The sequence below is a fragment of the Pseudophryne corroboree genome, chromosome 4, assembly GCF_028390025.1.
Source record: "Pseudophryne corroboree isolate aPseCor3 chromosome 4, aPseCor3.hap2, whole genome shotgun sequence".
Taxonomy (NCBI): Eukaryota; Metazoa; Chordata; class Amphibia; order Anura; family Myobatrachidae; genus Pseudophryne; species Pseudophryne corroboree.
Window position 1 is genome coordinate 178,789,849 of NC_086447.1, and position 14,175 is coordinate 178,804,023.

Consider the following 14,175-nt stretch of genomic DNA (forward strand, 5'->3'; position numbering starts at 1 on the left):
GGATGCGGCAGTCCAGCCGCAGAATGTGCAAGTTGAATCGAGCAACAGATCCAGCGAGCAATAGTCTGCTTAGAAGCAGGAGCACCCAGCTTGTTGGGTGCATGCAGGATAAACAGCGAGTCAGTTTTTCTGACTCTAGCCGTCCTGGAAACATAGATTTTCAGGGCCCGGACTACGTCCAGCAACTTGGAAGCCTCCAAGTCCCGAGTAGCCGCAGGCACCACAATAGGTTGGTTCAAATGAAACGCTGATACCACCTTAGGGAGAAATTGGGGACGAGTCCTCAATTCTGCCCTGTCCATATGGAAGATCAGATAGGGGCTTTTACATGACAAAGCCGCCACTTCTGACACACGCCTAGCCGAAGCCAAGGCCAAAAGCATGACCACTTTCCACGTGAGATATTTCAACTCCACGGTCTGAAGCGGCTCAAACCAATGTGATTTTAGGAAATCCAACACAACGTTGAGATCCCAAGGTGCCACTGGGGGCACAAAAGGGGGCTGAATATGCAGCACTCCCTTAACAAACGTCTGAACTTCAGGCAGTGAAGCCAGTTCTTTTTGAAAGAAAATAGACAGGGCCGAAATCTGGACTTTAATGGATCCCAATTTTAGGCCCATAGTCACTCCTGACTGTAGGAAGTGCAGAAATCGACCCAGCTGAAATTCTTCTGTTGGGGCCTTCATAGCCTCACACCAAGCAACATATTTTCGCCATATGCAGTGATAATGTTTTGCCGTCACATCCTTCCTAGATTTTATCAGCGTAGGAATGACTTCAACCGGAATGCCCTTTTCCATCAGGATCCGGCGTTCAACCGCCATGCCGTCAAACGCAGCCGCGGTAAGTCTTGGAACAGACAGGGCCCCTGCTGTAGCAGGTCCTGTCTGAGAGGCAGAGGCCAAGGGTCCTCTGAGATCATTTCTTGTAGTTCCGGGTACCAAGTCCTTCTTGGCCAATCCGGAACGATGAGTATAGTTCTTACTCCTCTCTTTCTTATTATCCTCAGTACCTTTGGTATGAGAGGAAGAGGAGGGAACACATAAACCGACTGGTACACCCACGGTGTCACTAGAGCGTCCACAGCTATCGCCTGAGGGTCCCTTGACCTGGCGCAATATCTTTTTAGCTTTTTGTTGAGGCGGGACGCCATCATGTCCACCTGTGGCCTTTCCCAACGATTTACAATCAGCTGGAAGACTTCTGGATGAAGTCCCCACTCTCCCGGGTGGAGGTCGTGCCTGCTGAGGAAGTCTGCTTCCCAGTTGTCCACTCCCGGAATAACCACTGCTGACAGTGCTATCACGTGATTTTCCGCCCATCGGAGAATCCTTGTGGCTTCTGCCATCGCCATCCTGCTTCTTGTGCCGCCCTGTCGGTTTACATGGGCGACCGCCGTGATGTTGTCTGACTGAATCAGCACCGGCTGGTTTTGAAGCAGGGGTCTTGCCTGACTTAGGGCATTGTAAATGGCCCTTAGTTCCAGAATATTTATGTGTAGGGAAGCTTCCTGACTCGACCATTTTCCTTGGAAGTTTCTTCCCTGACTGACTGCCCCCCAACCTCGGAGGCTTGCATCCGTGGTCACCAGGACCCAGTCCTGTATGCCGAATCTGTGGCCCACGAGTAGATGAGCACTCTGCAGCCACCACAGCAGAGACACCCTGGCCCTCGGGGACAGGGTGATCAGCCGATGCATCTGAAGATGCGATCCGGACCACTTGTCTAACAGATCCCACTGAAAGATCCGTGCATGGAATCTGCCGAATGGAATTGCCTCGTAAGAAGCTACCATCTTTCCCAGGACTCGCGTGCAGCGATGCACCGACACCTGTTTTGGTTTAGGAGGTCTCTGACCAGAGATGACAACTCCTTGGCCTTCTCCTCCGGGAGAAACACCTTCTTCTGTTCTGTGTCCAGAATCATATCCAGGAACAGCAGACGCGTCGTAGGAACCAGCTGCGACTTCGGGATATTCAGAATCCAGCCGTGCTGTTGTAGCACTTCCTGAGATAGTGCTACTCCGACCAACAACTGCTCCCTGGACCTCGCCTTTATAAGGAGATCGTCCAAGTACGGGATAATTATAACTCCCTTCTTTCGAAGGAGTATCATCATTTCGGCCATTACTTTGGTAAATACCCTTGGTGCCGTGGACAGACCAAACGGCAACGTCTGGAATTGGTAATGGCAGTCCTGTACCACAAAACGGAGGTACACCTGGTGAGGTGGGTAAATGGGGACATGTAGGTAAGCATCCTTGATGTCCAGTGATACCATGTAATCCCCCTCTTCCAGGCTTGCAATAACCGCCCTGAGCGATTCCATTTTGAACTTGAACTTCCTTATATAAGTGTTCAAGATTTCAAATTTAGAATGGGTCTCACCGAGCCGTCTGGTTTCGGTACCACAAACATTGTGGAATAGTAACCCCGTCCCTGTTGAAGGAGGGGAACTTTTATTATCACCTGCTGGAGGTACAGCTTGTGAATTGCCGCCAGTACTACCTCCCTGTCCTGGGGAGTAGCTGGCAAGGCTGATTTGAGGTAACGGCGAGGAGGAGACGTCTCGAATTCCAGCTGGTATCCCTGAGATGCCACTTGTAGAACCCAGAGATCCACCTGTGAGCGAACCCACTGGTCGCTGAAATTCCGGAGACGGGCCCCCACCACACCTGGCTCCACCAGTGGAGCCCCAGCGTCATGCGGTGGACTTAGTGGAAGCAGGGGAGGATTTTTGTTCTTGGGAACTGGCTGTATAGTGCAGCTTTTTCCCTCTACCCCTGCCTCTGGGCAGAAAGGACGCGCCTTTAACCCGCTTGCCTTTCTGGGGCCGAAAGGACTGTACCTGATAATACGGTGCTTTCTTAGGCTGTGAGGGAACCTGAGGTAAAAATGTCGACTTCCCAGCTGTTGCTGTGGAAACGAGGTCTGAGAGACCATCCCCAAACAATTCCTCACCCTTGTAAGGCAAAACCTCCATGTGCCTTTTAGAATCCGCATCACCTCTCCACTGCCGAGTCCATAATACTCTCCTGGCAGAAATGGACATTGCATTAATTCTAGATGCCAGCCGGCAAATATCCCTCTGTGCATCTCTCATATATAAGACGACGTCTTTAATATGCTCTATGGTTAGCAAAATCGTATCCCTGTCGAGGGTATCAATATTTTCCGACAGGGTATCAGACCAAGCCGCTGCAGCACTACACATCCAAGCTGAAGCAATTGCAGGTCTCAGTATAGTACCTGAGTGTGTATATACAGACTTCAGGATAGCCTCCTGCTTTCTATCCGCAGGCTCCTTTAAGGCGGCCGTATCCTGAGACGGCAGTGCCACCTTTTTTGACAAGCGTGTGAGCGCCTTATCCACCCTCGGGGATGTCTCCCAACGTAACCTGTCCTCTGGCGGGAAAGGGTACGCCATCAGTAACTTTTTAGAAATCACTAGTTTCTTATCGGGGGAAGCCCACGCTTCTTCACACACTTCATTCAACTCATCGGATGGGGAAAAAAACACTGGTTGCTTTTTCTCCCCAAACATAATACCCTTTTTAGTGGTACCTGGGTTAATGTCAGAAATGTGCAACACATTTTTCATTGCCGTAATCATGCAACGGATGGCCCTAGTGGAATGTACATTAGTCTCGTCCTCGTCGACACTGGAGTCAGACTCTGTGTCGACATCTTTGTCTGCCATCTGAGGTAGCGGGTGTTTTTGAGCCCCTGATGGCCTTTGAGACGCCTGGGCAGGCACTGGCTGAGAAGCCGGCTGTCCCACAGCTGTTATGTCATCGAACCTTTTATGCAAGGAGTTGACACTGTCGTGTAAAACCTTTCACATATCCATCCACTCTGGTGTCGACCCCGCAGGGGGTGACATCACACTTATCGGCACCTGCTCCGCCTCCACATAAGCCTCCTCATCAAACATGTCGACACAGCCGTACCGACACACCGCACACACACAGGGAATGCTCTGACTGAGGACAGGACCCCACAAAGTCCTATGGGGAGACAGAGAGAGAGTATGCCAGCACACACCACAGCGCTATATAATCAGGGATTTACACTAACAAGTGATTTTTCCCTATAGCTGCTTTTCATATACAGTTTGCGCCTAAATTTAGTGCCCCCCCCACCCTCTCTTTTTTACCCTTTGAGCCTGGAAACTGCAGGGGAGAGCCTGGGGAGCTGTCTTCCAGCGGAGCTGTGAAGAGGAAATGGCGCCAGTGTGCTGAGGGAGATAGCCCCGCCCCCTTCTCGGCGGACTTCTCCCGCTCTTATATTAATATTACGGCAGGGGATTTTTGCACATATATAGTTTTATAGACTATATTATGTGCTGTTTGCCAAAGTAAGGTACTCTAATTGCAGCCCAGGGCGCCCCCCCCCCCCCAGCGCCCTGCACCCATCAGTGTCCGCAGTATGTGGTGTGCTGTGGGAGCAATGGCGCACAGCTGCGCGCTACCTTAATGAAGACCGGAGTCTTCAGCCGCCGATTTCCAGGATGTTCTTCTTGCTTCTGGCTCTGCAAGGGGGACGGCGGCGCGGCTCCGGGACCGGACGACCGAGGCTGGGCCTGTGTTCGATCCCTCTGGAGCTAATGGTGTCCAGTAGCCTAGAAGCCCAAGCTAGCTGCAAGCAGGTAGGTTCGCTTCTCTCCCCTAAGTCCCTCGTAGCAGTGAGTCTGTTGCCAGCAGATCTCACTGAAAATAAAAAACCTAAAATATACTTTCTTTACTAGAAGCTCAGGAGAGCCCCTAGTGTGCAACCAGCTCGAGCCGGGCACAGATTCTAACTGAGGTCTGGAGGAGGGGCATAGAGGGAGGAGCCAGTGCACACCAGATAGGACCTAATCTTTCTTTTAGAGTGCCCAGTCTCCTGCGGAGCCCGTCTATTCCCCATGGTCCTTACGGAGTACCCAGCATCCACTAGGACGTCAGAGAAATATATTTAAAAAAGGTATAATCTTGTGATGGCTTTCTAGCTGGGCACGGAGGAAAGGAGAAGTACAGTAACTATTGCTTTAGGAATCATCCTTTTGATTCTTAAGTAAAATGAACACATGATTTGCATTACTTGCTCAACAATTGACTTGTCAGCTAACTTCTGGGAGAAATAAGTTGCAAAAAGCCTGCTGGCTACTATATTCGCCATTCCAACCCAGTGAGTAAAACGGTCATTGCCATTGCCTCCTCTGTTCTTCCACTGGTGATAACCATGGCTGCTTGGTGACAGCAACTTCACTACAACTCCTTCTAAGGTGGGGAACAAGAGTTGTGACTGTGACCAGCGGTGAGCCTCATGCTCTCTTCTGGACACAAAATTACTGGGCTCACAGCTAATGCAAGCTAGCAGATAACCATGAGCATGCACATGTAGGATAAAAGCTAAAATCTCTTACCCAACAAGGAGGAGGAAGGAGATTTAGTTAAGACAGCAATAGACCGTTACGGTTACCAGCAGCTGAAGGTCTAAGATTTGAACACAAGTTAATAATTTGTGTCTCGACTTGTGGTTGATGATACTTCTGCCTTACAATCAGCTACAATGGTCTTCGCTCATATGAGAACAGCCATTTTTAACCTTCTTTAAAGTCATTGTTACTTACACTTGTAAAATGGCAGTGCTTTATAAAAGCTGATCATTTTGCCCAGTTCATTTTCATATGGTGGAGAGTGCACATTGAAATTCTTGAATTCTCTGCAATGTGCCGCGGCGATGTTCAGCTGCGCACACCACAATATACTGCGTTAGCCAAACGGGGCTAATTTTGTAGCAATGTTACTAGCTGTAACGTGCCTTCAGCAACCATTCTGCGTGATGCTTTGCAGCCATCATTCAGAATTTACTCTCCCCCTTATAGCGCTTACATGTAGGAAGCTGAAACAGGAAACCCATGGAAACATAAGTACAGCTCCGACTTCCAGATCAGTGTAAAACTTTTCAAAATCATCATTCTTACAAAGGGATAAATGCTGAACTACATACAATGGAACAATTCTTGCAATTTTCCCTCATGCCACTCCTTGGCTTCGAGTGGGACCAGTTGGAGGTCCAAGTCAAATGTAGAAGGGTGGACAAAGCTCTCCCTTGATGGTGCGCATTGCATCTTTCTTTAAAGCTTAGGGTAGTATGCAGGAAATAAGTACAGCATGTTACAGTAATTATGTTTTAGTGCCGGATTTCTCTGCATCTTATAGTTCGGTAAAAATAGGTTTTCCCCTAAAAATAATTCCAACAATTTTGAAACTTACTTAGAGGCGTCTAGTGATGAATTACAAAAAAGTCCTGATGAATCGGAGGTGAGCTCTAGCAGCAGTGACGAGAAATATGTCACTTTTTGCGTTTTTTCTTTTTTCTGTCGGAAACTGTTGTTCCTAGCAAATATGTAGTCATATACAACAATAAAGCTGATCCGTCATAATAGGTTTTCACTTAAAAATAATCGATAATACCATTTTTAATTTCACAGCTTTGAAATTAAATACTTAAACAAAACCCAAACTGGGACTTAGAGTTTCAATGGCTGCGACTACTCAGCTGAAACACGGTCCTTTCCAGAACGCATAACTTATCTTCTAGGGGTCCTAGGAACCCCAGAACTACACTTGCTCTACCAACCTACCCAATGTCCTAATTCTGGGGATCCAGGAAAGGTACCCCACAGGACCTACCTCCCCCAAAATGGGGTCTAGAAACTTGGGGTCACCGGTTTGGGGTAGCCAGTCACCCAGGCTACCTGGACACTATCAGGGGTCAAGCTCTCTGGGGGGTCTTAGTACCCCACACCGTGAGCCTAAAACACTGCTCAATCATATTATCATATAAATTATATTGAGCAGTGTTGTAGGCTCACAGGATTTGTTTAAGTATTCCGAATCATCAGGACTTTTGTGTAATTCATCACTAGACACCTCTAAGTAAGTGTGCCAAGTTTCAAAACTGTTGGAATTATTTTTAGGTGAGGGCCTTTTTTGCCCTTCGTTGACTGGATTATTAAGAGTGTAGCTTGGTACTCTTTCAGGTTAAAAGAAAACACTAAATAACAACAACAGGAAACGTCAACAGGAAAAAAAAATATATAAAATCGGACAATTGGCAGAATACTGGAGACTACTAACATAATAAAATATCTTTGTACAACTGAGAAATTCTAAGAGAACTAAACCTTTATCAGCGATCTTGAGAATGAACCATTGCTACCATTGTAGCTTCACACAAAAATGTTTTGCCAAAGAGAACCAATTTAGTCTTTCCATGAACAATCAATACTTTCATTATCCACGGCAAGATTTGTATCTAGGCTTTCTTATTGCGTTCCCAGGAAATGCAGCATTTACAGCCACAGACATACTGCTAAATCTATTTGTGAGGTCCAGCACAGAAGACAAACATCCAACTCACTGTGTATTGTTAAGAAATAATGGTCATCAGAACACAAATGAGGAAAAAAGCAACAAACATCCCTAAGTTGTGTGAGGAATTAGAGCCACTCATTGCTAATTAGCACTTGGTCTTTTCATGTTAAATTGCATGATGTGGAGTGGCAGAAAATGGGACTAATAACAGACTCATGGGAAAATACAGGGACAGAAGAGACACAATGATACATATGGCAAAGCCAGTAAAGTCTGGGACAAGGCAATACTGAGCTAGAGGATTCTGTAATGCCAAGAACCTGAATTACAATCATTACAATGTGTTTTAAAGCATTGGTCTATAAACTTGTCCTGAGGGATGAGAGAAATAGCGGCTGCCGGGATCCTGGCGTTCAGGAGGCCAACGCCGGAATCCCAACAGCTGGTGAAATACCAACGGTCGGAATCCTGACCACAGCCGGGTATTCCCACTCGGTTGGCGGGTCCACGCCACCAACCGCATGGGAATATAACCTGTGGCGGGAGAAGCGAGCCACCGGGACCGAAGCGTGGCGAGCGCACTCGCTGCCAGGATTCCGGCAGATGGGATGCCACTGTCGGTATACTGACAGCTGGCATCTCGTCTGTCAGTAAAAACATACAGATTCCGTCCCGAGGGGCATGAACAGGCCACATTTTAACACTAGAAATTAAATAGCCAAGACATGCAAGTTAAATTGTGGAGTAACAGGAAAACAAAATGTATTCAATATACTTTAGTTAACAATGTTTCAGTATTGTACATTTCAATAGGTGCAAACATAATAAAGCATAATTCAGGCGCTAGAACAATCTGCATCCTGTGACCTCAATGGACAGGATTCCCAAATTTAGGCAGCAACTCAATTACAAGCGATGTGCCATGAGCACATTATGTGCAATATATGGTAGCTGCAACATTGCAAGTTTGTCGGCACACCTCTATGGGAGGAAATACTTGTAATGTGGCTGGACAGACAGCACATCGCATGTCACTGAATCTGACACTCTAGACTCCAGCAGTAATATTAGGCACAATGCCTCCTGGGATTTATCTAGCACTGCACTACAGTACTCAAAGACTGTTCATTAAGAACAGATTACGTTGAGTTCCAGCAATTATTTCTGCTAGATTTCTATTAATAAGGTCTCCATTATACTCTGCTATTCATAATGTAAAAGTAACTACAAAACTGATGTATGAATGTTTACTTTGTTTAGCCATACACCACTCTTGCACACGTAGTTCTTTCTCTCCCCTCTTCCACCACACAGCTACCACCACCCCCAGTGTCGGACTTGGGAATGTAGGGCCCACCGGGGGAATGCAGTGGTATGGGCCCATGTTTAGGGGTGTGGCCAGTCTCTAGAGGGGGTATGCCCAGCCGCCATATTGGTTTGCCTAACCATTTTGCAAGTGTTGGTCCCCTAGATAAATATACAGTAAATACTGTAGTGCATGAATGATAATGTACTAGATTAGTAACTACAGTCTGGAACCTGATCCCTAGAGGAAGGGGTGGGGCCCCAGGCAGTAGGGCCCACCGGTGGTTTCCCCTGTACCCCTGTGGGCCAGTCCAACCTCGACCACCCCTAATGTTTAAGGAACTATACTGTAAATTACCTTGATATATAAAGGATGATTTTAAATATAGGATGATTTTAAAAGATAAATGCATTATTTTCTAGCCCTGAAGTAACTTCATTATTTACTGTGAGTTTTGCCTAATTACAAGAAAGACCTCTACACATTTAACAATTGCTGTCGTTCCCCATAAAGTCGCAGGAGGACACCTTCGGTAGGCATATCATTTCAAACTGGAAACCAAGCAACACATATCCAAGTCTGTTGATATTCTTTGTCATTTCACTCAACTTAATATATGTTTAAATTAAGACTTTTTTGAAAATGGGTTTAAATGAAAAGTGCTGTCATTCTTCAAGTTCATTCTAGAAAACGATGGTTAACATCTTAGTTGCTATGACCACCACCGCTATTTTTCATGTGCTAGTACAGCAAATCAGCACCCAACCAGCACTGTTCTTATCAGCTCAGCTCCAATACCTGGCCTGTCTGCTGCATTATCCGGGGAAACACTGTCTAAGTGAAAGTTGTAAAATAACGAAATATACGGCTTTTAGAATAGGTCACAGGGATTAATATATGTACACAAAAAAAAAAAAAAAACTTTTCAACCAGATAAACTGTGGATTAAGAAATTATTTTTTTGTCCTTAATGGCCCTAATTATACCTATTTTGTACCTTACACTTGTTCACACACTGTATACGCACTGAGAAAATGGCTAGAGCACATGAAACGCTCTGCCGACACATTCTACCACTGTGTATTACATATACAATGCAGTTTTCACACACCGTGCTTTTACCAAGACGAGCTTTGTACCACATTAACAATCAAGAAATAAAATGTGACCATTTCAAACTGGGCATGTAACATTTTACTACCAATGGTTGGAATGACCCCATAAAAAAAAAAACCATGCAACAAAACTAAATGCACTTACAGGGGCTGAAAGGTAGATTGAGCAGAATGTAAATGAGGGTTACAAAAACCCTTAAAATACGGCTGAAACAATGAAACTTTAGGCCAATAAAGCATACAGTAGTTTGGACTTCACAATGTTTTCAGTCCATGGCTTGCATTACCCACTGTTCAAAATAAACCATTTTAAGTCAGTGGTTCCCAAACTTTCTTGAATCACGGCGCCCTAGGGTATCAGCATTTTTTCAAGGCACCCCTAGTCCTAAAGTTTCCTATTGGTAAATTAAAAAAATATATTAAATTATGTAAATTGCACTTACCTTCCACCCTAAAGGCCCCGATACATTACTGCGATATCTCCTGCAGGAGAAATCACAGCCGATGCCCCTTGAGCCGCCCGTGAGCTTCCCAGGCGGCAGGATCGCATGCATGTGACATATTGCATGCGATCCCGTTCCACGCAGCCGGAGCCCGCCCCGAGTCGGTGGTCAAACGTGCTGCACGTCCGATCTCCGACTCCGATCCGCGCATCGGATCAGATGTCAAACGCATCCAATTTGCCCACTTTTTACCCGATTTCTCGGCCATGTCCGTCGGAATCGGGTGAAAAGTGGCCATATCAGACAAGTGTATGGCCAGCTTTAGGTTCAGTTATGTGGTTCTAAATACCCACATTTTTTATGCTTGTCTGCCCCCAGCACTGGTATTGCTTATCACTTTGACCGTAAATAATTTGTTTTGGTCCTAGACCACCAACCCACGGCCCCCAAGGGGGCCTAGCACACAGTTTGAGATCCACTGATTTAAGTGAATAAACAAGTTGCATTTTAGATATGTTTCTGGGTTCCCACGATTGTCAGATATGCAATATATTGCATTAAGAACCTGCTCTGCTCCCAGGACAATGGCAAAACTTAAAAAAATTAATCCACTTCAGAAAAAAAGTTCTCAAGTTAATTCTCATACCTAAAGGACCATACACACTGGGTGATTTTGAGCTCAAAGTAGCTCACTTTTGGCATTATGAGCTACTTTGAGCTCAAACTCGTCCAGTGTGTATGGCTGGGTGATGAGCGCTCCCGCATCATCGCTGGCCGCCGCCGTCCTTCGGCTTGTTTTACCGGCCGAGTGAACACGCCCATGGTGTATGCACCTTTAGCCTACTAATTTCTTCTGAATTCTAAGCTACTTTAAATAGACAGCGATAAAATGCTACAAATCACGTTTAAAATACTTCTGTCTTCGATTAATGCTCTGTGTACAAAACAGTAAATATATATTAGACTCTCCAGGTCTGCAGCCCCCATACTTCACCATCACCACTGGCGTATTGTACCATCACCACTGGTTTTTTGATCAGCTAGCATTTTTCTCATGTTTTCGATACTAAACATCACATTGCATCAAATGCTGTGTCTACACACCCCATATACAAAGTGATACAGTGGGTAGCATTGCTTCCCGACAGTGATGGGGCAATGGGTTAATGTCCGTGTGAAGTGTGTATGCTCTCCGTGATCTGGTTTCCACACACAGTTCATAAACATACTTATAGGTTGACTGGCTGCTACTGAGGTGATGATCAAAACCATAATCCGTAAAGCGCTGCGTAATATGGCGGCACTATATAAAATAACAATAAAATATCCTACTAATAGTATGGTGCAGAAAGCAAATAACACCACAAAATAAACACCCTCCAGAAAATGCACAATGAACATCCCAAAATCCTGCACATCCATTATGCCAGTGCCCAGCATACCGGGCACATCCATTCCCCAGCAATACGCCAGTGGCCAGCATGCCAGGCAGATCCATTCCCCAGCAATACGCCAGTGGCCAGCATGCCAGGCCCATCCATTCCCCAACAAAACGCCAGTGGCCAGCATGCCGGGCCCATCCATTCCCCAGCAATACGCCAGTGGCCAGCATGCCAGGCCCATCCATTCCCCAGCAATACGCCAGTGGTCAGCATGCCGGGCACATCCATTCCCCAGCAATACGCCAGTGGCCAGCATGCCGGGCCCATCCATTCCCCAGCAATACGCCAGTGGCCAGCATGCCAGGCCCATCCATTCCCCAGTGGCCAGCATGCCAGGCCCATCCATTCCCCAGCAATACGCCAGTGGCCAGCATGCCAGGCCCATCCATTCCCCAGCAATACGCCAGTGGCCAGCATGCAGGGCACATCCATTCCCCAGCAATACGCCAGTGGCCAGCATGTCCCCAGCAATACGCCAGTGGCCAGCATGCCGGGCCCATCCATTCCCCAGCAATACGCCAGTGGCCAGCATGCCGGGCACATCCATTCCCCAGCAATACGCCAGTGGCCAGCATGCCGGGCACATCCATTCCCCAGCAATACGCCAGTGGCCCGCATGCCAGGCCCATCCATTCCCCAGCAATACGCCAGTGGCCCGCATACCGGGCCCATCCATTCCCCAGCAATACGCCAGTGGCCAGCATGCCGGGCACATCCATTCCCCAGCAATACGCCAGTGGCCAGCATGCCGGGCACATCCATTCCCCAGCAATACGCCAGTGGCCAGCATGCCGGGCACATCCATTCCCCAGCAATACGCCAGTGGCCAGCATGCCGGGAACATCAATTCCCCAGCAATACGCCAGTGGCCAGCAAGCCGGGAACATCAATTCCCCAGCAATACGCCAGTGGCCAGCATGCCGGGCACATCCATTCCCCAGCAATACGCCAGTGGCCAGCATGCCGGGCACATCCATTCCCCAGCAATACGCCAGTGGCCAGCATACCAGGCCCATCCATTCCCCAGCAATACGCCAGTGGCCAGCATGCCAGGCCCATCCATTCCCCAGCAATACGCCAGTGGCCAGCATGCCAGGCCCATCCATTCCCCAGCAATACGCCAGTGGCCAGCATGCCAGGCCCATCCATTCCCCAGCAATACGCCAGTGGCCAGCATGCCAGGCACATTCATTCCTCAGCTATATGCCAGTGTCCAGCATGCCAGGCACATCCATTCCACAGCAATACGCCAGTGGCCAGCATGCCGGGCACATCCATTCCCCAGCAATATGCCAGTGTCCAGCATGCCAGGCCCATCCATTCCCCAGCAATACGCCAGTGTCCAGCATGCCAGGCATATCCATTCCTCAGCTATACTCCAGTGCCCAACATGTCAGGTATATCCATTAATTAGCACTAGCAGCAATGCCCAGCTTGCCAGGCACTTACATTCCTCACCTATAAACCAGTGCCCAGCATGCCGGACACATCCATTACTCCAGCAATGCCCAGCATGCCAGGCACATCCATTCCTTAGCTATATTCTAGTGCCCAGCATGACAGGCACATCCATTCATTTGCATTAGCAGCAATGCCCAGCATGCCAGGCACATTCCGTCCTCCGCTATACGCCAGTGCCCGCATACCAGGCACATCCATTCCTCTGCTATACTCTAATGCCTAGAATGCCAAGAACATCCATTTAGCTATACTCTAATGTCCAGCATGCCTGGCACATCCATTCATCATCTATACTTTAATGCCCAGCATACCAGACACAACCATTTGTCTGCATTTGCAGCAATGCCCAGCATTCTCCCAGCAATGCCCATCACAATCCTCTGGAATAAATAACGGGTGTCATCTTCTACCTATGAAGCCCCTATGATAAGGTGACATCCCCCCTGCAGAAGCAACAGTGTGGCCCCGGTACTCACAGGATGCCGGAGCAGGACGTGCAGACGAAGGCCCCCGCCGTCATGTTGGCGTAGGTCGGGCCGCGCTGGTCGCAGTCGAAGCACTTGCGGTTGTGGGGGAGGCTGGTCATCTCCCGCAGCAGCTTCAGGTGCTTCTCCTCCTGCTTCCGCTTGGCGCTGGCCGCCATGGTGAGGCACCGGGCGGAGGTGACACACCGGGAGACACCGGGCGGCACCTAGCGAGCACAGTCAGGGACCAGTGACGTGTTCTGGGGGGCGGGACTAGAGTGACGTTCCCGGAGGCGGGGTTTGCCGACGTCAGGGGGTCGGTGTATGGTGTGGGCGAGTCGGACAGACGCAAGGCTCCTATAGCCGGGGATCGGGAGGTGGGGTCACTCGTGCAGTTACTGCGGTGTCACGGGGGGGGAGAAAGAGGGAGGGACACAAGGAGGGAGACGGAAGCAGCGCAATACGTTTCCGGATTCCTTCACTGGTTGCCTAGCAACGGAAGCGGGAGAAAGGCGTCTGTGGACATGTCAGCCTCTCCCTGTCCCATGTGTGAGCTGTGAGATACCCTCGCAGAGCCT

The 14,175-nt window shown here is 48.3% G+C and overlaps 1 protein-coding gene across 6 annotated transcripts in view; it reads right to left on the minus strand.

Annotated features, from left to right (window-relative positions):
- Nucleotides 1-13,967, minus strand: part of AGFG1 (ArfGAP with FG repeats 1) — a 168,246-nt gene extending 154,279 nt beyond the window's left edge. For 3 of the 6 annotated variants that reach the window (XM_063915591.1, XM_063915589.1, XM_063915590.1), the window contains exon 1: nucleotides 13,610-13,963. In XM_063915591.1, the coding sequence (XP_063771661.1) occupies nucleotides 13,610-13,776 (167 nt within the window). In that variant the 5' untranslated portion in view covers nucleotides 13,777-13,963. Of the gene's footprint in view, nucleotides 1-13,609 lie in introns of all 6 variants that reach the window. The other 3 variants (XM_063915594.1, XM_063915592.1, XM_063915588.1) reach the window with 2 other exon arrangements.
- Nucleotides 13,968-14,175: the final 208 nt, after the last annotated feature.